This window comes from Bactrocera neohumeralis, chromosome 3, assembly GCF_024586455.1.
Source record: "Bactrocera neohumeralis isolate Rockhampton chromosome 3, APGP_CSIRO_Bneo_wtdbg2-racon-allhic-juicebox.fasta_v2, whole genome shotgun sequence".
Taxonomy (NCBI): Eukaryota; Metazoa; Arthropoda; class Insecta; order Diptera; family Tephritidae; genus Bactrocera; species Bactrocera neohumeralis.
In genome coordinates this window covers 71,866,962-71,893,069 of record NC_065920.1, presented here as the reverse complement: position 1 = coordinate 71,893,069, position 26,108 = coordinate 71,866,962, and the positions used below count along the sequence as shown (strand labels likewise).

General features: G+C 33.1%; 2 protein-coding genes across 2 annotated transcripts in view; one reads left to right on the top strand and one right to left on the bottom strand.

Moving 5' to 3' along the window:
• LOC126752187 (stathmin) overlaps positions 1 to 16,130 on the bottom strand; it is a 249,734-nt gene extending 233,604 nt beyond the window's left edge. Inside the window, exons 1-2 of the mRNA XM_050462808.1 lie at positions 15,827 to 16,130; positions 14,297 to 14,587 (exon numbers count right to left, since the gene is read on the bottom strand). Coding sequence (XP_050318765.1) covers positions 14,297 to 14,360 — 64 coding nt within the window. The 5' untranslated portion in view covers positions 14,361 to 14,587; positions 15,827 to 16,130. The remainder of the gene's footprint in view (positions 1 to 14,296; positions 14,588 to 15,826) is intronic.
• A 7,662-nt stretch (positions 16,131 to 23,792) lies between these two features.
• On the top strand, positions 23,793 to 25,987 carry LOC126752053 (prolactin regulatory element-binding protein). The gene is made up of 5 exons (XM_050462591.1): positions 23,793 to 24,370; positions 24,435 to 24,976; positions 25,034 to 25,448; positions 25,513 to 25,675; positions 25,743 to 25,987. The coding sequence occupies exons 1-5, from the start codon at positions 24,230 to 24,232 to the stop codon at positions 25,826 to 25,828; spliced, it is 1,347 nt and encodes a 448-aa protein (XP_050318548.1). The 5' UTR covers positions 23,793 to 24,229; the 3' UTR covers positions 25,829 to 25,987.
• The last annotated feature ends 121 nt before the right edge of the window (positions 25,988 to 26,108 follow it).

Below are 26,108 nucleotides of genomic sequence, written 5' to 3'. Positions count from 1 at the left end.
TAAATATTTAAATAAAAATAAAACCGCAATTTTTTCGGGATCCCGAAAAATTTTAATACCGAAATTACGGGATTGAATAAAATATCTGCAAATGAAGAACTTTTCGGGATCCCGAATATGAAAATTTTCAAATCCCGAAATTTCGGGATTGAACAAACTAAATGTAACTGAACATATTAATAAATATATAAGTGTACATACAAAATTACACAGATATTTTGTGGTATTGCCTTATGTTTTATGATGTTCAGTAAACTTTTCTCACAAAGTAAAAACACTCTGCGCGTTTCTGCTATTACATAATAACAATTTAATTTGTTATATTATTGTCAAAAATGCATATTTAAATAAAAACAAAATAATTCCATATTAAATATTTAAATTAAAAGTAATCCCGAAATTTTTTCGGGATCCCGTATAGGAAAAGTTTTAAATACCGAAATTTTTGGAATTCAATAAAATATCTGCAGATGAAAAAAAAAAAACGGAGTCCCGAGTATGAAAATTTTCAAATCCCGAAATTTCGGGATTGAACAAAATACACGCAACTGAACATATTAATAAATCTATCAGAGTACATACAAAGATATAGACATATTACCTTATGTTTTATGTTGCTCAAGTGTTATATCCTTATTATGGCATACACCTACTTGTAAATACAAGGTGCGTTCCAAAGTAAAAATGCGATAAATCGATGTTTTGGAGATGTTCAATTCCATTTCCATGAATTTTAATGATGATTTCGGCTGATTTTTGATGAATTCACGCACAGTTCGATGGAATTTCCGGTGATCACGGATTTCGATTGACCCACATATTAATCGTCATTTATGTCCTCACGACCACTTTGAAAACGTTGAAACCACTCGTGCACTCTGCTACGGGATAGGCAATCATCGCCATAAACTTGTTTAATCAATTGAAACGTTTCGGTAAAAGTTTTACCAATTTTAAAACAAAATTTAATGATGGCTCTTTGTTTATTTTCGCACCGATAACACAAACATACTGACACTTAAAACGCAATAACTTCACTTCCAATCGATGAAATGTCATGAAATTCTCACTCTCACTCGACATATAGATGGCGCCACCAGGGGGCGCTAGATTCAAAAAGTCCTGTTTACTTTGGAACGCACCTTATATATAAAACATACATACATACACACATAAGTATACGTGCCTCGACATGTGTATTGCTGACGAAAGTTTGTTTCGCAATTTTCCAATTTCTAATTATAACGAAACGACAAGTTCCAAGGTCTGTGAACTTGTATCAATGGCACGGCATATTGAAGAGAGGCAGCGAATTGATGAAGGCACCACATCGGCAAATGCCGGCAATATGAAACATGTTAAACAACCTTCGACATTGCGCTCTCTTGGGTATGAGCAAAGAAGAAAAGGCTTACTTTTTCATATATTTTTCTGGCATTTCTCGGCGGCAACATAATACTTTGCAGGCGCTATCAATTTGTCCTTCGATTGCCATAGAACTTTGCCAACCAATACATAGTACGTACAAACCACATAAGATGTGTAAAAGTTCTTAAAGCCTGCTGCATTAAAACTCGTACTACACGTACCATCTTAAGTGGCCAACGAAGTACACACGCACAGCATCCGAAGAGTCTAAGTCAGCTGGCTTGTGTTAATCCATGGTGAACCTTCAACTTTAGACTTACTCTCCGCTGCACTCCGCTTTGCTGCCGCACTTTACACTGCTTGACTGTTGCCAGGCGCACTCACTACATGTCTAAGTATGTGTATATGTGTGAGTATGTGGTTGTGTGTGTTCGTCCTGTCCATTTGAGCTGTTTTGGTGACTGTTTGATGTGTGGTTTTAGATTTACAACTACGCCTCTACGGTGTAACGCCTCACAAATTAAGTCAACTACTCACAGACTGCAATAAAATACCGTTGTAACTTTGTTAATTTTATATGAGAGTGGAGAGAGTGACTCTGCTCTTAGACCTTTAGTTTTACTTACTAAATTTGATTAGCCGAATTCTTTTGATTTAATTTGCAGCTAATTTCGTGGCTTCATTATTAAGTTATTTTGCACAGACACCACATGTGGTGGCCAGCGATTATTCTCATCATGAAAATACTTAAGCTTCTGCCATCTTCCCTCACTCTAAAACATTATTTAGCTAAATTATGTTGTGTTACTGAGTATATTGCGACCCCATTGGCCCGCTAAAAGCGGCGACGTGCCGAGACTGTTGATTTCGTTTGATGATGACAAATTAAATTGCAACAAACATTTTTCGGGGGTTAAATGTGGGCTTGTCGAGATTGTGCTCTTATGAAGGAACATAAAAACGCTTTTGCGGGAGAGCTTAATGTGTTGCTTCATAAATATAAAAAAAAAATCATACATGGGAACACACACAAATGTAATTCGAAACTTTGGTACACATAAATATGTATGTATGTATGTATATATAAACACAAATATTTATGTACGTGCATACTTAAATACCTATAAATATTAAATATTAACTGAAATAGTAATGGCCACGATAATATGCCGGTTAGCCACGATTTAAGCATTATTTTGATTTTAGTTGCTCATACGCCAAGGAGTACAAGTCGGCAAACATTTTGAAGGAGGCGAATAATTTGTTTTATTTTTTTTTCTAAACATTTCCTTTAAATTAATTATTATTTGTAATTATTTTAATTTTTTTTATTAATGTATTTTGTATTTATGATTTTTGTTTTTAATTTTTGTATTTTTTATTGTTTTTCTTTTGCAATTATCTAAAGAAAATATTTCCTTCTTTTATCAATGTTTCAAATTTCTTTTTAATTTATTTTTACTTTTTTTCTTATTTTTAATAATTTTTTATTTTATTTTTATTATTTTTATTTAATTTTTATAAATTTTTTTTAGTGTGTATTTTATTATTTTTATACTGTTTTAAATCATTATTTATTGTTATATTTTCTATTATTATTACTACTTTACTTAATATATTTATAATAAAATATTTGTTTTACCAGATTTAATCAATATTTCGATATATTTTTTTTAATATTTAGTCATTATTTATTTATTTTTAATAGAAAAACTATAACATAAATACAAAGAAAATATTCAAAAAATAGCATAACAAAAAAGTCGTTTGATTTAAAGCGTATTTAAAAAAAAAATTTAAAAAAAAAATTTAAAAAAAAATAAATTTAAAAAAAAAAATTAAAAAAAATTAAAAAAAAATAAAAAAAATTAAAAAAGATAAAAATATATATTAAAAATATTCATTTTGAGAAAAAAAGTGATAAATAATTTAAAAATATTGAATTAACGATGGCAGTAGAACAACAAAAGCTATTTGTTACCTATTTTCGATAAATATTCAGAAGTTCACAAGTTTTTATAGAAAAACCATACCAATATTGATGGCATATGATTAGTACACACTGATAGAAATGAAAAGATCTGAAATTAACGATAACAAATTCGTTTTTTAAAAAATCTATAAATATTGATGAATTGAAGTACTTATCGATTTTTTATTTAATAAACTTTATTTTTATATAAATAAAACATAAGATCGCCATACTCGTATCAAACGAGAGGCTGGTAGAAATTAACGATAACATTTACGATTTAAAAAAAAATCGATAAATATTGATGTATTTATCGATTTTATTTTTATTTAAACTTCATTTTTATTGCAATAAAATGTCTAATGTAAGATCGCCGTACTCGAATAAAACAAACCACTAGTTGAAATGCAAAAGACTGATCAAATAGAGATTGACAATACAACAGCAATAACGATAAAAAATCTTATCGATATGTTTTCATATTATAAAAAAATTTTGATGGAAAAATCATTGAAATATGGATAGAAAATAATGTGTGAATATAGAAAAGCGATATCTAAAATTAAAAATAACTAAGTCGATTTTTAAAAATATCGATTAATTTTGAAGTATGAGGTTTGCTCAAAAAGTATCACGAATTTTGTATTGAATGTCTATTTTGTCTCCTTCAAAGTAAACACCCCCAGATATAGTTCACTTCTGCCAGCGTTTTTCCAACCCTCAAAGCTCATAATGTGAACTGAGGGAGATGTAGGTGGGTAAAATTCGCTGAAGGAGGTGAACATATAACTTAAAATGAGCTTATTCTCGAATGGGTCAAAGCTTGAGGGGAAGGTTGATAGATGCGTCTATTGTCAGGAACTACCTATCAACTTCAGCCGAGGTTATTGGCACTTTGGTAGCGATAGATTTACTGCTCCGGAGTACAGCCTCCATTCACTCTGGTAGTAAGGTGCTGATACTAGCTTTGACTTTTGAATGCGTTACCTTGTTATTAATAGGACCGAGTCACTTTGTAATAAGACCAGTATAGAAACCAGGTCACAGCGGATTCATAATACTAAAGAGCAAGTAAGAACAGGCAGCCTAGCCCCGCTACCAATACAATTTGAAGGGATCGGTGCTCCACTCTCTTCTTGGGTTCGACCACTGAATAGCTGAGCTTCGCGGGAGCTTACTCCGTTTCTCCGATACTTATTCGGCGCAAGAACAATAGTAAGAGGTGTAGTGAGCTCTTTATCTTCAAAACGTTGTGGGAGTTCATTGCCCATTCGGTGTCCACGCTGTTAGATTGTTAATCGGATACCAGCTGTAACAGTTGTTTAGAAGCAGACGAAGTAGAAAAATCTCAACACGAAACGAGGCTTAGACACTGGGAGTAAACCCTTTCAGATTTCACACTGAGCTGGTGGACATCGAAATTAAACGCCATCGCAGATTTGTATTGGCCTCAAAACTTATAAGATCAGATACAGTAATACTATTTTATGGCTTCACAAAGGACTATATATAGTAGTTCAAGTGCGATCCCCATCTTGAGGATCAGCCTTCGAACCTTACGGTTACCCAAAAGGGTCGAAACTGACCTTTCGGCTGGACAGGGGTTAACGACCGTTATGTCAAATTATTGGTCTGATTTAATGCCTCATTGCAGAAAAAATGGTCCCACTGGCGTAGAACAAAGTGTCCTTCACCATGAAAATGCCACAGGCTTACACTTCCATCGTCGCCACGGTCAAATTGGTCGAAGTAGGTAATGCTCCGTCTATCAGATTTTCCAAATTTGGTTCCGTACGACTTTTTTTTATTTCCAAACGTGAGGAAGTTGCTTGAGAAGAAGTTTAACTCGTATGAGAAGGTTATCACCGCCTTCACAAATGTGCGATCCCCATCTTGAGGATCAGCCATCGCACTTAACTTAACTTAACCACTTCGATTACGAACAGCGTCTGTTGTGAGTCTAACATTTGTCGAAAATATGCCTTTGAACTTACCACACATTTTTAGCTAACTTATAGTTCAAAAGTTTCTTTATTGAAATAATAAAAGTCAGATAATATACAAAAAATTAGCGAAAAGTAGAAAAATTAAATTAGTTATCGATAAAAATCAATACATTAAAAAAAATTAGCTTAGAATTCAAAATTAAACTGATGTTGCAAACAACAAATGATTATCCAACAAAAACTACAATACGCCTAAAAGCAGGCTATGTTAAAAAAACTTCGCTCCCTAGCCTTGAAGAGCTCAATGAAGATGCGTGAAGTAAGTATCTCGAGTAAATAGATATACCCCACGCTTCTTTCGTTGCGCACCTTTGGCCATAATGAATATTGTCTGGCTTTTGATTGCATTGAATTAAGATTTTATTTACCTGATAAACATAAAATTTATATGAAAATGTAAAACAGCAAATCGAGGAAACTGAATCTGATGGTTGCGGCATAGCAAATAAATAACGAGTGAAAGAAGGAGGGCCAATAAAGTAGGAGCGACGACACAATGGCAGAAAGTAACGGCAGCACGGAAGAGATGCAACCAAAAAAAGATTAGCGACGTCGCAGATCAAAATGCGGATTACAGACGCATAACGCATGGATGCGGCGATAATAATGCAAAGTGTATCGAAAAAGTGGCATGACAATATATGCAATCAAACTGCTGACAAAGCTTATAATAACAGAGTTGCATATACATATATAAACAAATATACACAACAAATGTGCTCTACGTACATACATATGTATGTGCAAATGAGCTGGTGTCTGCTGAAAGTAGCAACAAAAAATATGGCGAGGTTACACCACATATTCGCTACTTAACGGACGTCAAACAATATGGCAACAACTACGCATACACACACAAACAAGTGGACGAATGCGTGTGATTGTGTTGTATGGCGCGTGTGGGGGCCGAACCTAATGCCTCTCAACCGGCAACCAACATTGTACGAGCATAGAATTTATTATTTCCTGGAAGACACGAGATGCTGGTAATGGCTGTGCATATGTATGTAGGTATGTGTATATGTGTGTGTGTGGTAGGCGCTTCAAGTCATGCATAAGTAAAATTAGTTGATGACTGTTGCATGTGCCCCAAAATGGGGTGACAATTTGAAAAAATTACCGACATTTGTCAATGCTTGTTATACTATATTTCTTATGCTCCACGCGAATCGGCCACGTGTTATAAATAGTTACTGTTATGTACATATGTATATATTTTTTGTTATTTTTCATTTCTTTTTGAGCTAATAAGCTGTGTCATTGAGTTGGAGAGGAAAAATTATGTAGAAATTACAAAAAAAAATAATAAAAAAAAACCAAATCATTTGATTTGTACCTTAAGTTACGTAACATTATGCAACATGCTATAACATAGCACTATTTCAATATATAGACACATAATATGATTTATTTTTTTTTACAATGAATAAGAATACAAAATAGATTAACATAAAACTAAAAGCATAACAAATCACAGCATGACATAACATAACATAGCATAACGTAACATAACATAGCATGACGTAACATAACATGTCACTTCATAACACAATGGAGGATGCAGCCATGTGTAGAAGTTCACACAAGTGAGGAAAGTCCTCTGAATTTACTTGGAAGTGGTCAGAAACGCTTCTTTTACATATGGCTCAAACAGCTCAGGACTTCCGGTCTTAGACCAAGTATCCTCCTGGTAGCCAAACAACATCCTTTTGAAGGCGAGCTAAAGTGAGAAGGCAAACATCCCTCCCCAGGGTTGTGCGCTCAGTTTGGGACCGGCCACGTAAAAAAGCACTTCCAATAAAAAGATCAAGACAGCCTCGGATAAGAGATCCCCCCTTTAATGATTACGATTTCTCTTGAGAGTAAAGGCTGACATCACCGCCGTCCAAGAAGTGCGATGGATCGGACAGGAACTGAAACGAGTAGGTTTTTTTGGCATTTACTACAGTGGCAATATAAAGGAGCGCAAATTCAGTGTGGAATTCGTGGTGGGAGAGAGACTCCGTCGCCGAGTCCTGGCATTCTCTCCGATGGATGAACATCTAGCAATAATTCGGATCAAAGTGAAGTTCTTCAACATATCGCTGATTTGTGCCCACGACCCGACGGACACCGTTGTTTATATGATGAAACATCCCAAATTTGTTGAGGCTGATCGACTTCACCGGGGCCCAAAATATAGTTTTCGATAATTCTAGTTTCCAACATAGGAAAATTCATCAACACCTGGCTGTCTCTTGATCGAAAAGCCACCAACCAGATAGATCATGTTGAGATGGACGGAAGATATGTCTTCCGAGGTCCTAATGTAGACTCGGCCCATTATATTCTTGCAGCCTAGATACGCACCCGCCTCTGTGCAACAAAACACGCACGTCAACAAATACAAGGAAGGTTCGACGTCGAAAAGCTGCAATCACAACAGACAGCCGAATGATTTTCTCCGCAAAAGAATAGAGGCGCCGAAATGCGTGAGTATGAAGTGCTTGACAAACTGGACGACAGTGGTAAGCTCGAAAATTCCACGAAAAGATGCGGCGACTAACATAAGGTTTCAAGACCGGAGCATTCTCTTGTAGAACCCCCAAAGGTGATCTAGTGACAGATGCCCAGAACATACCAAAATTATGGAGGGAACACTTCTCCAGCCTGCTGATTGGCAGTGAAGGCATAACATCAGGAGATGGCGAACCCGTTTCCTCAATCGATGATGATGTAGCAGGCGTTCCATTGCCCGACCATGAAGAAGTTCGAATAGCAATTACAAAATTAAGACGGCTACGCTGGCTGGGTCATGTTGTCCGAATAGACGAAAAAACTCCAGCTCTGAAAGTATTCCACGCAGTAATCGCCGGGGGAAGAAGAGGAAGACCTCCACTCTGTTGGAAAGACCAGTTGGAGAAGGACCTGGCTCTGCTTGGAATCTCCAATCGGCGCCAAACACGCAAAAGGAAGAATGACTAGCACTTTGTTGTAAACTCGGCTATAAACGCGTAAGCGGTGTCTACGCCAGTAAAGAAGAAGAAGAAGTTTAAAATTACATAGTGGCAAATTAAAAAAAAATTATGGATGAAATGGAAAAATAATTAATTTCATTGGTTAAATTGAAAGAAAAGTTTTAATTACAAAAATGAAAATTATTAAAAATTATTTACGTGGAAAGTTCAATTAAATTTAATTATTTTCGGCATGAAAATTTTTAAGTCATGCCATTAATATACATCAAATATACATACATTATGTACATATATACACATGTATGTATATATAAGGTTACGCCATGTGGTTTAATGCTTCAATCAATCACATTAATTTTTATTTTAGTCATTTTGAATATGAAATTACTGTAAACCGAGAGATTTCACTTCAATGCAACCCGATCAATGTGCAATGTGTGCTTTGCATGCTTCCGTCCACTTTAAATTTTAATGGTTTTCCGATAAATGCGCCATTGTGGCAACACTGCACACAAATTCAAATAAATCAAAATTGAAATCAATTTCTTTTTTGTCTCGCTTGCGAAAAGAAATAGTGACCGGAAAATTGTAGAAATATCCGCTCAAGCCTGCAGGCAAATTAAAAGGAAATCAAAGCAATGAATGGCGAACTTAGATAGAAAATAAAGCTAAAAAGCAACAACAACAAAGTAACAATCAATAGTTTTTGCCAGCAATTGCACGAAAAAATACAGAAAAACGCACACACAAACATACAAACGCGCTAACAATGCAATGCAAATGGAAAACGGATTAGAAAAAAGAAAGAAATAACGGAAAAATCAAGAAAAAACTGTAACTTCGGTTTCAACGAAAATAAAATACCCTTCACAGGTTACGAAAAGATAATTATCATGATTTTGACCCATCGGTTTGTATGGCAGCTATATGCTATAGCGGTCCGATCTGAACAATTTCTTCGAAGATTGTACCGTTGCAGTGGACAATAATCCATATCAAATTTCATCAAGATATCTTGTCAAATGAAAAAGTTTTCCATACAAGAACTTGGTTTCGATCGTTCAGTTTGTATGACAGCTATATGCTATAGTCGTCTGATCCCAACCATTTCTTCGGAATTTGTACCGTTGCTTTGGCTAATAATCTGTGTTAAATTTCGTGAAGATATCTCGACTAAGAAAAAAGTTTTCCATACAAGGACTAATTTTGATCGTTAAGTTTGTACGGCAGCTATATGATATAGTGGTACGATATCGGTGGTCCCAACAAATGAGTAGCTTGTTGGAGAGAAAAGAACATGTACGAAATTTCAGACCGATATCACAAAAACTGAGGGAAGAGTACGCGTATATAGAGACAGACAGACAGACTTCGCTAAATCGACTCAGCCCGTCACTTTATAAGACCTCCAACGGTTCGTTCTAAGTGTTACAAGCTTCGTGGCAAACTTAGTATACACTGTATAGGGTATACAAAACAAAAACGAAAACCAAAAAGTAAATCTAAAATCAAACTTTCCAACGAATGCCATTGAAATCAACGCTGCACCTTCAAGTGTGCGACTCCGTCGTGACACCCGCGGGACTACTGCGCGCACTAAGCAATTCAAAATCAAATCAATGCGTCCACCAACGTAATCGTGCCACAGACAGCTGACAGACCGACGATGCGGCGCTGCAACTTTGCCTAATGGAGTCGGTTTTAGCCCGCTGCCTTGGCGTTGTATGTTGCATGCTGTTCGACTGCCTTTTAGCGGTGGCGGCGACAACAAACAAACGCAAACTGGCAAGCAAGTTGCAAACACACACACATCCGTCGATCCACACACTCAACTTGACGCCGGCAAATCAATCCACGCTGCTAACTAAACTACAGTTAGTAGTTGCTGCAAGTAAATGATCAATAACAACAACAACAAAGTTGCTATCTGTATTTACAACAATAATAAAAAATGTCAGCAACAGTAACAGGAGCGATAAAATCAAAGTCACTTTGGACCACACACAAGCGCTGCTTTGGCACTAGCCAGCAATAGCAATAATACCAACAACATACAAAATATTTACAAACATTTTCGATGCGAGACAAGATTGCAACAGGCAAAAGCGCAGCAAACAAAAAAAAAGCAACAAAACAAGACCAAAATGTGCCGCACTAAACTGCAATCATGTAAGTTTACCCAACGAGCGTATAGTATCGGTTAGTTATCGGATTGTTAACCTATAAGGTATACAAAAAGGTGCTGTAATACGAGAAATTGTGAACGGTTGCCTTTGTTGTTGTACTTGCTGAAACCGATCTGTACTTGATTCTGAGAAATGAGGCGAAACCGAAAATTCACTGGAGACACTGAAGGCCATCGCAGCAGAAGCTTATAACAAGTGAATGAAAAATTGGATTAAGTGTTGGCATGCTTTTATTGGCTCAAAAAGAGTATATTTTGAAGGCTATAACTAAGATTCGTATGCAGATACGTGATTATATCAGTCCGGGTCAAATTTGATCAGATGGTGGATGACCCCCCACTATGACTGTAGTTGCTGTTGTGGCAGAAAACATTATCCCAATCATTCTGAGAGCAAGAACTATCTTTCCTGGTCTTTTTTTAGCAAAATCAAAATCAATTTTTTTAAAGTATCAATTCTTATGTTTACTAGGCAACTTGGAGCACTATTCGCATGCTGCATTGAAGTTTCAGACTTCAACTACTGTACGAGTTCACTTCGTGTTGGCATAACAACAACAACAATAAGACTGCTATAACAACAATATCAACCTTTACTTGGTTAATAGAAAATCAATTGAAAACAAACCGTTGAGGTTCATATGGTGCTTCAAACACAGGGTGGAAGGTACATATTTGAGGAATAAAGTATTACATGATATTGTGAAAATTTACTTTAAATGTACACATGGTAATGCAACCATTTTGAAAATTCAACTGCATAAAGTAACGAATTATGGTTAGTCTTTCATTGTCACAAACGCAGAAGTTCGGGTTTTCGAACGAACATCAGTTACTATTATCAAACACGCCTCAAGAAATTCTTAAGAAATCTTTCAAGTTGGCAATCCTTGGTCTGTTAAAATTCCGGGTTCATTACGGTTATATAGACACGACCGTCGTGGGAACGATCTGCCAGTTGTTGTTGTTGTAACGGTTATCCAGACGCTGTTTGGGCGGCAAGTTGTAAGTTACCTGTGATCAAATTCATCTAGCGGGAGGTCCAGCAAACATGAAACCAAGGCGCACTAACCGACGTAGCTTACGGTGATACTATTAGAAAACGTTTAACTTTTACCACAATCTTCTGTAGCAAATATGAATTGAATCTATTCCTCATTCCCAATTTTAGTCACCCTTAATTTTTTATTTATTTTTTTAATTTTTTTGTTTTTATTTTTAATAACCTCTAAAATCTCTCAACTGACTTTAACTAACTCTTACAAATCGAGCTGTCGCCCAAAAGTATTTTGACATTTTTTTGGAAACTTACCAAAATCTAAATTAGTTTTTATTTGCAGCACTATAGCAACACCTTTTGTTACAAACTTCAAAAAAAAAAAAGAAAAAAAATAGTAAACATAACTGTAATATGTACATGGTGCAGCACAGACGCAAACTACTGCATAGGGCACAACAGTTTACACAAAAAATAAATCGAAAAATGCAATCAAGCAAACTTGAACTTGAATTGTAAAGTTTCCAAAGCAACCAAATTGGTTTTAGTTTTTGTGAATCGTTTGCTTTTTGCTAAAGCGGTTTAGGAAAGTTTAGTCAATTTGGCAAAGGTGAAAACGCAATTTAATTTTTTTTAAATGTTGATCAAAATTGAAAATTTTATTTGATGTAAGTATGTAGAATATGTGTATGTATGTATATATGTACATATGTATGTATGTATGTATGTAAGAGAGGCTAAAATACAAAAATTATTAGATATCAGAAAAATATGTATTTAACAAATTAAAATAAAAAAAATATTTAAAAATTAAAAAATATATATTAATTAATTACAAAACAAACATTTAAAAATGTTTACGAAAATTATTTAAAATTAAAAAAAATCATTTAAAATTTGTTTTGTTTTATGTATTTTGAATATTTTTTGGAGAAGCCAAAACTTCAAAAAAAAAATTATGATAATTTAATTTAATTTTAAATTAATTTTTTATAAAACTTAGCATTTGAAATTCGTATTTTGATTCTACAAATTATAACAATTTATATAAACAAACACATGTATGTATGTACATACTTATACTTGTATATGTACATTCCTGTGTAAATACTCTTGAGCATAATCATACATAATAAATAGTAAATATTTTTAAGCTAGTCAAATACAGATTTAGAGTTCAACAACCTTTATCCGCACAGCCGAAAAAATTTATAATTTTTGACTATAAATCCACTAACGTCATCAAGTTTATATTTGAAAGGGTAGAAACTAGCCAATTCGAACATAATTTTAAAATATATAATAGTGACACTCATTTAATGTCACAAGCTTACGCACTTATAGCAAAAAAATGGCAATATCGCGAAACAGCTGTTCGCTTTTACATGCAATTTATTTTGCGACAAAGTTGCAACCAAACGAGACTATTTTCAGTGGCATTCATAGCAATTTGCCACAAATCACAATCTGTTTTGGTTTCTTCGCTTTAAAAAACAGAAGAACCGATAACTTCGGCTGCACCGAAGCTATAATACCCGTACCCTTCACGAGTTCACGAGAGTTTGGAGCGTTGCCTTGACCTCTACACCAAATTTTCTTAAGATATTGATACATATTTTCAAACAAAAAAATTTTCCACCGAAGGATTAGTGTTTGATTGGTTAATTTGTATGGTAGCTAGATGCTATAGTTGTCTAAATATGTTCGGATATTATAGCGCTGCCTTTGACAAAAATCTGTGTCAAATTTCGTGAAAATGCCTTCTCAAATAAAAAAAATTTTCCATACAAGAAAATGAGTTTAATGGATCAGTTTATATGGCAGATACATATATCCAATGTTCAGGGTATAACAAATACCAATCATAATTTCTTCACTGGCGTCCATTATTTATTTGAAATGTAGCGATAAATATATTTTTCTACGCCACTGAATTCAATGCTCTCTGAGCCTAAATGCAATTTTTCATACTTCTATTTGCATACGCAAACTGAATTGTTAGCGAATGCAAAAATATACATACATACATGTATGTAGCTGGATTAAGAAACAAAAAAAGAGAATACATAGAAACAGACGGGGTTATAGATTTTTGATGCATTTGCAACAACCAGGCTGTTCACTTACATACATACATACATATGTATATTCCATTCAAACTGGGTAACTGCGCGAATTAGAATAGGGATAAAGCGTAATAGCGGCTTTGGAGCACAAAAGCCATTTTCAAAACTCTGGAGTAGCTATGTACATATGTACATATCTGCTCACTACAAAAAATGCAAAATCACAAAAATGGGTGTGACATACATTGTATGTATGTACGGATACATAAAGTATGAATTTCTATAAATATGTACATGTGTACTATATATAAGAACGTACGTAGTTGGATCGTCTAAAATCATACATATGACAATTTATTTTTAACAATAACTCAAGCCCAATGCAATGCTTGATAAATTCTAGTGCGCTTCTTGGAAGTATAAAATGCATACACAGTTTCAGTTATTTAACTCAAAAAAGTTGCATTTACGTTTGAGACACAGCCACGCATGACAATTGCGGTTGAATAAATACGAAAATGCTCAAAATTTGTGTCAAACATGTTTGAAAGCTAATAAAAGCATATAACTTTTTTCCAACTGGTGACTATTGAAGAATTCCTCGCCACATTTCTACGAATATATTTTCTTGTTTGGCTTTTCTCGCTTCTTAACTGCTTTTGGAACCGCAACGCTCAAGCAATATAGTTACATACATATAGCACATACAAATATTTTTGAAATTTTGAATATGTACATGACTTACCTTCTTTTTCAGCAGCTGTTAGTTCAGCGGCAGCGGTTGTAGTGTTTTCAGCTGGATGCACCATGTTGTTGTTTAGATGTATTTGTTTCAAATTAAAGAGCGTGCAAAACCGATTTTAATTTAAAAATATACGCCTATTATAGGAAGAATATTAGTTTTTATTTTAATTATTTTTTTGAAGTTAGATTGTCTTTTATAGAGTTTTTGAATTTATGCAACGAATAATTTTGTAAATCAACTGGATGTTTCAAAGTGTACAGAGCGATGATGTATTTTGGGGGTAAAAACTTGCTGAAATGGGAAAAAAATAAATTACAAATTATTTACATATGTACGTAGAGTTAAATTGTATGGAACATATACATACATATATACATATTTCATTAATTAAGATTCATATCTAAACAAGTTGGCCCGTATTAGGATTATGGCTGCTAACACGTCTAAATGCCTATTTTAATTTTGGAATAAAAAAGATGATATCGTCCTAATTATTTTAAAAATACAAATTTTACCCACACTTGCTAATACCAATAAGAATAAGTATGGATTAAATTAAATTCCAATTTTGAACAAAAGGATTTTAAAATCAGAATGCTTTATTATTAAGGTAAATGAAGACATAATACCCTTTACAGGTGCATTTATTTTATGATAAAAGGGTTGCAAAAAAAGAAGAAGTTTCCTTATACAAATGTACATAGGTTGTCTCCACTTAATATATCCAATTCAGGGTATAAATATATTTTTGCTACTCCTTTTTAATATAAGTATGTAAGTACTAGGCTACTAGGCAAAAATTTAATATGCCAAGTGCGCGATCATTATTGCTGCTCTTTGTTCTGAGTTGCATAGCGTTTTTGAGACATGCCCGTCAACGCCATCGGCTGTCATGCCCATGAACACAGAAACAAAGTGGCAAACAATGGGATAGGTAGCAACTCCACTTCAGTGCAAAACGACATCAACACTATATAAAAACATACATAAGTATGTACATACATACATATGTATATGGATAGGAAATAAACAAAGAATAAAAACAATTGATCGTTGAAATAAACCAGCTGTTCTAAACTTGGAAATTGAGATTGCTCAGTAGTTTGTATATAAGCAGCCAAGGAACATGAAATATGAAGAATAATAAGGAAGCGTAGAATATTTACATCATTAAGCACAAATCATAACTTAAATTTTTTGAGTAGGCGAAAGAAAGGAAGTGTGCTGGCTGACAAACTGGTTTTCTTATTGGAAAACTCGACGAGTAGGTGCTAAAAAGGACAATACAAGAATTATTTGTTTTTTTCACCAAAAGCGACGGTAGAAGCAGATAATACTTACATACTTATGTACAATATACACACACGTACGTAATAAGGTGCTCCAAATTGTGGAAATAAGTTTTTCAATATTTCAATAATATTTTATAATAAAAGTTATATGCACATCATTTTTATTTCGCACTAGTTGAACTGCACTTTTTGCACAGCTATGCGGCAAAATGGCCGTCTGCAGCCCACTCGTACTTACCGAATATAGCAAATGATGAGCTTAATCCAATTGGAAAATTCTTCAAAATACAAAATTGTTTCTATAACACTTTTCTTTAAAAACACCACAAAATATGCAGATCACTAACTTTTCTTGCAATCAATCCTGCAGCACTTTGCAAATTGTTCTAAGAGAGAGTCTTTCTTGTATTATTGGCCAGTTTTTAATAATTTCACAGAAACTATGCACTAAAGGCAATGTTTTTTTTAAATAATGCGATCAACGCTATGCAAACCGATAATATTTTAGCAAATTAGATTATTTTATTAAGAACTTTGCACAATAAAATAGGCTTGAAACTTGGTAAAAAAACCGGTGAAAGAAATCGATGCACTAATGAACGAGTACAAATTCAAACACAAAGTAATTTTCAAGAGTACGCTGCGCAGACATTTTATATGAGCAGAAGATGGCAAAAATTACAAAAGCACACTTCAACAACAAAATACATCAGAAAAGTCAAAATAAAAGGAGTTTGTATTGAGCGGCGAACTTGAGGGAAACAAAGGCATGAAACAACAAAAACAAGTGTATGAAAGATGATGCATACAAACGGCAAATAGTTTAGTGCTGCCACACAAGTGGATGTGAAGTTATTGCGCTGTAAACTTTGCTTATTTAAAACTGTTCTAAGCAAGACGCATTCAATAAATAAATTCAATAAACCAAAAACTGAAATGTAAAGCAATTAAAATAAAAATTGTAATCAGTCTGGGTTCTAATACATTTAATAGTGAAATTAGTTATAATGCATTATAAAATTTATAGTACGCGAGAGTGGCAGCTCGTTGATCTTCAACTTCGCCTGCTGTCGCGCAGCTTAGAGTAAATAAACAAAAATACAAAACCAAACAGCTGAAAATCAAAAAGCAAATGAGCAGCAATTTCAAAGTCAAGAAGAGCAAAGAGCGCAGCAAAATGAGAGAGAATTGCTTTTACCGAACAACAAAACATAAGATATTTTTAAAGGGCATTTTAAAATTGTAACTGTTTAACGGAAATTATTTTAAAAAGTGTCGATAAGGTAGTAGAAAATTTAAATTTGTTGCTTAAAGCAAATAAAATGCAAATTTTATTGTTGAATCATCTCGCAATGCTTAGCTGAGGTGAGTGTGCTTTTGAATTGTTTATAAAATGTCAAAGGTGTATTGACGGCATGCATGTGTGTGTGTAGAAGTGGGCATACAAACTAGTTTTGTGCAAAAAAGATTGCGAAAATTGCAAAAACGCCGCCAAGAGATGAAAGAAAAAATATATAAAAAAAGTAGCGCAACAACAAAATCAAATCAACGTATTCCCCAATTAGTACCAATTTCACGTTAGTTTTTTTTTGTTTTCGGGTGCTGTCTGATTAGCCTTTGCAACCGCAGTAATTGACGGGCTACCTAATTTCTGTTTTACTTTTATTTTATTTTCTCTATGTGTATGTACATATGTAAATACATAAACGCAATCATGATACATTCATTTCTGTGTTGCAGGCAGTAGAGGTGGAGATGAATGAAGTCATAATCATTTGATAGGCGTTAGAATTTGAGTTTTGTAGGTGGTTATAGTATTGTTGGATATAAGTAAATTAAAATTATGTGTACATACATAATGTTCACACTTATGTATTTAGCTGTGTATCTTTATACATATGTATATCAACATATATTCATATGTATGTACATACATATATACATACATACATATGTAGATATATATATATGTATATATGTATGAATGTTATTTAGTGCCTCTCATTATAGCAATTTATCACTTTATAATTTTCACAAGCAATTTGACATTTTAATCGACTTCAATAGCTAGCAGTAGTGGCGTTAGTCACACCAAACGGGATTTTATAGTTGTTGTGTCAATAAAAAAATATTAGCGCAAACAATTTTCATTACAAAACGTGACGTACTAGTGCAATGACTTGTTCACCCGAGCTCACAAGAAATAATAAAAATCAAAGCGGAACAAATGAAAAGACTGTTATGGAAAAGCGATCACAACAAAAGCGGAATGTGTTATTTTTTATTATTTCATCGAAATGCATTAGTAAGCCTCCGCGGATGACTGCCACATCTTTTCGAACAGCATTTTGTTTGTGTGGAATGTCTTCAATTTGCAGTAAATATCGTCTTATTATTGAACTTGGCAATAAAAATTTAAAAATCCTGAAAATGTAAGATAAAAAAAACATATTTGAAAATGTATTTTTAAAATCTTAAAAATGTAAGACAAAAATATTTAACGGTGAATATATGTATGTACATTTGAAAAGAGATTAAAAACTTCGTACAAAATAAAATTTATGTTGTAGAGAGACGGTAAAATATATGAATGTAAGTCAAAACAAAGTTTTATGATGAATATATTTTCAAAATGCGTTTTTAGATAATTATTTTTTATGTGAAACAAGTCCACATTGTAAATGTAATATTTTATTTTTTTATTTTTTTTTGTACATTTAAACCAGTTAGGCATGCTTTGACTATGCATAAATTTTAGTTACAGTTCAGACATCACCATTCGCCTATATATCGGGTTTGTGTCATTTAAATCAAACTTGATTTGTTGTTGTGGCAAACAGTGTTATGCTGCAAATTTTATACAAATACACTTTATACAAACCAATTCATATGTCATGAAACAAGTTGCACACCAAATAATTGCATTTGTTTAAGAAAGTGTAAAGTTTTCACTTTTATAGGTTAGAGTACATTTTAAATTATAGCCTGCTCACTAAGTAATTGGTCCGAAATAATGATTATAAATAATATATTGAAATACTAAAAAATTTTCTCTAAAAAAATTGCAAGAAAAATAATTTTTTTAGAGAAAAAAAATTAAAAATAAAATTTTTGTAAAAATTAAAAATAATTTTTTAGAGAAAAAAAAAATGAAATTATTTTTTAGAGCAAAATTTTGTTTAAGCTTCTGAACAGGGAAAAGTAACAGTAACAATAAATAATAATATTTAATTACAAGAAAAATATTTTTTTAGGGCAAAAACTTTGTTCAAGCGTCTAAAAAAATGCAAATTTTTAATGTACAATTATAAATAATTTATTTATTGTTTGTTTTTTTTTTTTGTAATCCCGATATTTTTAATTTATAAGTAATTTTGTAACTTCTATTTCCAAATACCGGATTAAAAAATTAAAAATAAATGTTTAAAACCAAATACTGGATTGAAAAAAATTAAGCCTTAAAAGCCACATTGTTTTACTGTTTTAAAAATAAAATTTTGATCCCAAATATAAGTCTGAAATATAAAACAAAAAATTTAATCTCAAAATTAATAATAAAAAGTTTATACCGGATCGAGAACAATATTAATCACTAGATTATTATTAAAAAAAAATTAAAAATATAAAATACATTTGTTTTTAAATTTACATTTTTTCGAGTTTGCATACTTCGTGTTCTACAATTGGTTATCATTTGAAAATCTAATATATAATTTTTAAAAAATCTTAACTTAGTTTACACTTTTTGTCATATTTACATCTATAATTATAAATTAATTTATTACATTAAAAGCAATTTAATTATAAAGTTTCATTTATATATATATGTACATATGTATGTATGTATGTAAATATTTGAATTTTTATCCCTTTCCAGCTTTTAGTTTGAAAAAACATTTTTTTTCATTAAGTTTTTAGATAAAAAAACATATTTTTTAAATTTTTAGTCCCAAACATAAATAAAAAAATTCAATACCGAAATTAGAATTAAAATTGAAACATTGGAATTTGAAAAAAGAATTGCTTTTTTGTACCTTTTCAGCTTTTAGTTTGAAAAGTATTTTGTATATTTAAATTTATAAGTTAAAAAAAATTTTAATTTTAAAATTTTAGTCCCAAACACAAAATAGAATAAATTAATCTAAAACATTTGCATTTTTTGGAAAATTTTCAAATTTGAAAAAAATTGTAATTAAAAACATTAATCCCAAAGTTAGAAATACGACTTGATAATATAATATTTAATCAAAAAATTCACAACCCTACATCCACAGCGTCTGCTAAGCAACAAATTCACTGACATAATGCCATTTAAAGCCTCCGATGCTAGCGCTGCGTTATCTTTAGTTTATGTAATAATTTATTGTTATGTAAACTTTTATAAATGTTTATATACAATATACACACACCTATGTATATGTATTTATATGCATGGTATATACAAAAAATATAAGTAATAACTCAGACAAATTTCCGATTCACGAAAAAAGTGTTCCACTTAACTTCAATCTTGTAAACCAGATCAGCTGAGGGCAACAGATAACCCGCACAACAATCGCTTGTAGCAACAATAAACCAATTAAATAAATTCAAAATAAAAACAAAACTCTAAAAGAAAAACTGAAGACAGATAACAAGACTACCAACAACAACAAACACAAGTAATTTCTATTAAAGAAAGAAAAAGAAAAAGTTCTTTGACATCCCACACGATTTTGAACCTGAACTCGCCGCCACAATATAGTCCAGTGAACTTAGAGATGCAAAGAGAAGGCTGTGGAAAGTTAGTTAACGATAGTTGAGCGGCGGCGGTTGTAAAATATATTTGTCTGCTGAAAAAGTAACCGGAAATGATAATATTGGTGTTTAGGCGGTAATTGGTAATTACTTTTATTCCAATAATTTGTTTTTTATTCTTCCACAAACGATTTAATTGTTCAATTCACAACCTGTCGTAAAGCATCGTAAAATCGTAAAATTATAAATTTTTACACTTGTTTTTTATAATTTATAATTTTGATCAAATGGAAAATCTTCAGATTTGATTGTAAGCATAAAAAAGTAAAATACCAAATGGGAAATTCTTAAATTCTTTAGATTAAATGAAGATGAGACCATCATTTTGTCAAAATTTAAAATTATTCGGTCATTGCCTGTATTAATTTTTAATTTTTTTTTATTTACTTTTTTTTTTTTATTTTTGGATTTTTTGAAATTTAAATTCATATTAAAGCTTCGAATTGGAAAAATGCAGAAATAAATTATTAACATTTACCGGTTACTTATTAAACAGAATCTTCATGTGTTTATACAAACATAAATAATAAAATACTCATTGAAAGGGAGTTCTTTGAGCAATAGGTGCATTTGTACCTAGTTTAGTAAGAGTACATGCAAACATATCCATATATACCGGTACATGTATGTAAAACAATTCAAGTTGTTATGTTGTTGTTATTTTCTTTTTCACTTATCCGCCTGATCGCTACATTCTTTGCACCTCCAGCCAAGTTCGCCAATTTCGCCTTTTAGTAACGACTCATCGTTATAAGCGGGTTTTGTTGTTTTTCTAATTGGTTAGTGGCTGGTTAGCTGCTGATGGTACCACATAACCCAATTTCATGTGAACATTCTACTGGAAACGAGGAAATTTCTAATTAAAAGCTCTCAATGTGAAGGTGAAGATAATTAAAAGCTAAGGTCGGTGTTGTTTTTGTTGTAATATGGTAACAATATCTTATAATAGTTATAATAAACTTTATAATTTTTTAAATTATAAAACTTAACGAAATAAAAATACTTTTTTTTACGCCATTACGACCCTGCAGTTGATATTTACTTTAACAGCTGGTTTTGTTTACCTTATTTAATATTGTATTTACTGAAGCAAAATTCAAAATTTGTTATATTTTTTTTCGCTTTGCAAAAAATAAGAAACAAAAAAAATTACATATTTTTATAAATTATAAATTTTCACGCATACACAAACAGAATTTGGATTATGAACACAACTAAATGCTTATAGAAATATAGCAGACCCAGCAGAGTTTGACTGCTCATACACACATGTACATACATACATAAGAGTGCAATATCTGTATTTAAATTAAAAAAATGTTATTTTGCCACGCATTCAACAGCCATTGCAACATTTTCGTAATGCAATTCTTCTGCTTTGTCTGCGTTGGTACTCATTTTTAAGTACACAGCATTTAAGAATAATGCGTTCAATAATAAGAAATGTTAACTGCTCTTGGGTGTTTTTGGAGACAACCAACCATATATGGCACACGTTCCAACTTGTTTGCTTTGCGAATGTCACTGAAATGACGCTCAAAGTTCAAAGCTGTGTGGGCAGTGCACACACGATTGCAATGAAGCCGGTTGTACTTACGAGTTGCACAAATGATGCTGGATTTTTGTGCTTTATTATGATTTTTTTTGCTATGAAAAGAGGCAGTTTTGTGTGAATCAGACTGGTGTGCCCTTATATGGTTGAACACGCTTTTTTTGTCTTTTTTACTTGATTGGCTGCTTGTTTTTCGGATGCTTTCTAAAAGAAGAAGAATGAGGAAGAAAAATGTAATGTTAATAAATATAAGCACAATTAAATCTAAATAATTATGTTTATAAATCATTCAAGCCGTGTTAAGCGTGTGTTAATGCTACCATAGTACTTTGGAATTCTTCTACTTTAGCAAGAGATCCTTACATATACACTAAGAATTATAAGAACAAAAGATAGAAGTGTTTGAAAATTTGTAACTTCATCTTTAAACTCAATTTCAATTAGCTTAGCTTAAATTTGTGGATATAAAAAATGTATTTTCTTATTTTTATGCATTTCCTTATCCACCTTTCAACTTCGTTACGCACATACGCTTTCTAGACACCAGAAAAAAGAAGTCTCTAAGATAAAAATGTAGAAAATTTTACGTCACTGAAATGAACGCGCATATAAAACCGGCACACGACCGGCAAATATGTACCGCTAGGGAGTTGGACAAGCAGCAGTGGTGTGAGGTTATGTGTATTCCTCCCACAAAAGCTGATAGACGCTCGAGCAAGCACGTAAAGCTTACAAAAGCTGTTCATGTTTTACTACCTGTATTAGTGTCGTCGGTGTGGCAAAGTGATGCTAGCCGATGCTTAATAGCTTGCATACATGCATGTGTACTTGCAGACACATACTTACTAATTCACGCCCATTCCACCGATAATAGAAGTTCGTTAAAGTTTTTCCGAAGGAAAGGGAATTTTTCGCATAAAATTGAACATAAAAATGTCGCATGTTTTATATGCGTATAACGTTATGTCTCCTTCCATAATATGCATCCATAATACATCTGATAAGAAGACTCTACAACTACAACTACTGTTCAATTTATGGTGAGGATACTTACATTTTTGTCTGCTACTGCGGTTAAAACATAACCTCAATATGGCACAACAAATTGTTTTCTTGTTCTCCTTGCAGTACTGCTTTTTTATAGCGGTGGATGTGGTGCGGCAATACTATGAGATAGTGGTGACATTACAATAATAACTTTTGTTTGATATGTGCTACCCCCGCTGTGGGAGGAAATAAACATTTTGAGGTTCCTTATTACGCAGAAGGAGGAGGCATATTTTGTTTTTGTTTAAATATTATGGAAATAAGGCATTGATTCATTAGACTCATGCCTGCACAGCCTCACCGTTATCACTCTTCTGAAAAGAAACCTGGAAATACTGGTAGCGGAAATCCTTGGCCGTCAATCGGATGCAGCGTGTTTTGTGAACAAAATGATTTGGATTGTATTCCAGTGCAGATAGCTTTTGAATAACTTGCATAGTTTTAACAAAATAGTTGAAAATGTAATATTCAGGCTTTAATAAAATTAAATCTTAATATTATGATTATTATTATACTAATTATTTGTATTACTTCAACCACATAAATTTGTTTGAACTGCAGTAACGTTGTGCACTACGTTATCGACAGCTATTATCTCTGTTCCTTCATAAATAATAATGAAAGCCAACGTAATCCGGCTTTACAAAAGATATAATTTTCTAATCAAACGCAAATAAATAATAAAACCATATCTTAATTAGATAAACGAAATTTCTTTAAAATAGACGAGGCGTAAAAATTTTCAAATGTTTTTTTCTCTATTTTATCAGTTTGTCTTTCACATTGTGGCAGCACTGCACAGCTGTCAGCTACAGATCACAGAGAAGAGATACGAGTACGTGGAACTTTCACAGCTGAACTAGTCGATGAGAGAAAAACTAAATAAATATAGTGAATTATTAATTAAATAATAATATAATCAATAAATAGAGTGGTTTGAAAAGTTCATTATACTCGTACATAACTTTTATGCTGTTAAACCCAAGCATTTCCATGAAAGAATCTCGTTTTGAAGTCTGAGTAATATTTGCAATCAAGGAAGGCCGACAAATTTATGCTAAAACAAGGCGAGATAAAGTAACAACAACTACAATAATAAATACAAAAGAGTGCTCGAAACAACGAAAGAGTGGCCATCATTAGCAGCTGGAGCAAAGTGCAGGAAGCCAAATTTGTAAAAGTGAATTCCAGACAATATAATTGTAAGAATATTAAAAAAACAAAACAGTTAACCACTGAATAAAAATGGCACCCACACGACGACCTAGCGATGGTTTGCTGGCTCGAGTAAATTTTCCGCTATATGCAGTTGAAATGCTAACCAGTCGGCATGTACTTGTGGCAGGAGGTGGTGGCTCAGCTAAAACAGGTGTAGCTAATGGCTTTGTGAGTACTTTAAAACTAAAAAATAATAATAATAAAGTTAGTAAAGGATTAATTTTATTGGCAGGAAATCTACGAGATCTATCACAACGGCACGCACTTCTGCGCGGAAGAGGTGGTGCGGCATGAGACAGGCGCCAATGTTGTTATGAACTTTGCTGTGCGTAACGATGGGCGACGTTCATACCTGTGCGCCGGACAAGAATCACACTGTCAATTATATTTTGTTAATCCACGTATAGTTTATGAGGGCCAAGAGGAAGCGACAACAGATGCAGACGAAAGGCGACCAAGAAGTAATAGTACAGCGGAACATGGTAATGAAAATGGTGTACGTAGGCGTGTAGCACAGGCATCTGGCGTGCAGGATCTACCAAATGGACATGCCACAGGCGCCAGCAAGAAGACAGGCGATCAGAATGCCAACTTGAAACGTATACGTTTTGATATTAAAGCAGCTGATTCAGTGCAAACAGATTTTCTGACTACTGAACCGCTCCAGCGGGTGGTACGCATTAGTCCGAATGGCCGTTTGATGGCAACTGGCGGCACAGATGGTCACTTGCGCGTTTGGACATTTCCACAAATGGTGCAGCGCAGCGACATAGCGTAAGTAATGTACGCTCTGCTAAATACAATTTTCAACATATGATTTCCGATAATTAGGTCGCACAACAAGGAAATTGATGATATTGATTTCAGTCCGGACTCGAAGTATATTGTAACTATTTCGAAAGATGGTCAGGGTTTAGTATGGGACCTGGCGACAATGAAGCAACATCACCAACTGAAATGGACTACACCCGAGGGCTCCAAGTACCTATATAAACGCTGCCGATATGGTACCATTGAGGCGCAACGCGATAAATATCGACTTTTCACAATTACGAACCCTCTGGGTAAAGTGGGCAAGCAGCGTGGTTTTCTACAGCAATGGGATTGCATTAGTGGGCAGCTACGTAGTGCTGTACAAGTTGACGAAAGCTTAGCGTCATTGGCTGTGCGTGACGATGGTCGCTTTGTGGCTGTGGGCACTATGTTTTCGGGTAGTGTTTCTATTTATATTGCCTTTAGTTTACAGGTAAAGTAAAATTATATTGAAAGTGCTTGTGCTTTGATTTATTTAATCTTTTCCTAATTTATAGCGTGTTCTGCACATACCGAACGCGCATTCGATGTTCGTTACTGGTTTACAATTCTTACCGATTACAAACGAAGAAGGACCGCCAATTTCAAGCGATACTGAGGCGGCGGTTCTTTCAATTTCCGTGGACAATAAAGTATGCATTCACAGTTTGCAGCAACGACGTAAGCGCTTATTGAATTTTGTATTTATATTTTAATGATTTTCTGTATTTTTTTTATTTCGCTTTAGGCACCATACCCGCTTGGGTAGCAATATTACTCATTATTGTAGTGCTGTTCGGCGCCTTTGCATTATGCTCATATATAGGCATTTAAACGTATACGTGTGTGTGGCATTTAATTAAGTGAAATAAACATAGAATTATGTGGAAGTTAAAAATTCGTTAACTAAAAACAATAAGTCGGCAAATCGTTACTAAATAATAAGTGCTTACAGTCCAGAATAAGCAGCTGAAATAAAAAAACAATAGCGTATACTTTTTGTTTTGTTAAACTCTCGTTCAAATTAAGTTGTATTTTTTGTACAGTTATTTGTATTCCATTCGCACATAACAAAACTTAAGTGTATACGTATTCATATTTAATTAAGTTCAAG

Excerpts from the sequence above, each read along its gene's own strand:
- LOC126752053 (XM_050462591.1), top strand. The coding sequence starts at position 24,230 with ATGGCACCCACACGACGACCTAGCGATGGTTTGCTGGCTCGAGTAAAT. Across the intron at positions 24,371-24,434 it reads CAGGTGTAGCTAATGGCTTT|GAAATCTACGAGATCTATCA; the intron begins GTGAGTACTTTA and ends TTTTATTGGCAG. Across the intron at positions 25,676-25,742 it reads TCACAGTTTGCAGCAACGAC|GCACCATACCCGCTTGGGTA; the intron begins GTAAGCGCTTAT and ends ATTTCGCTTTAG.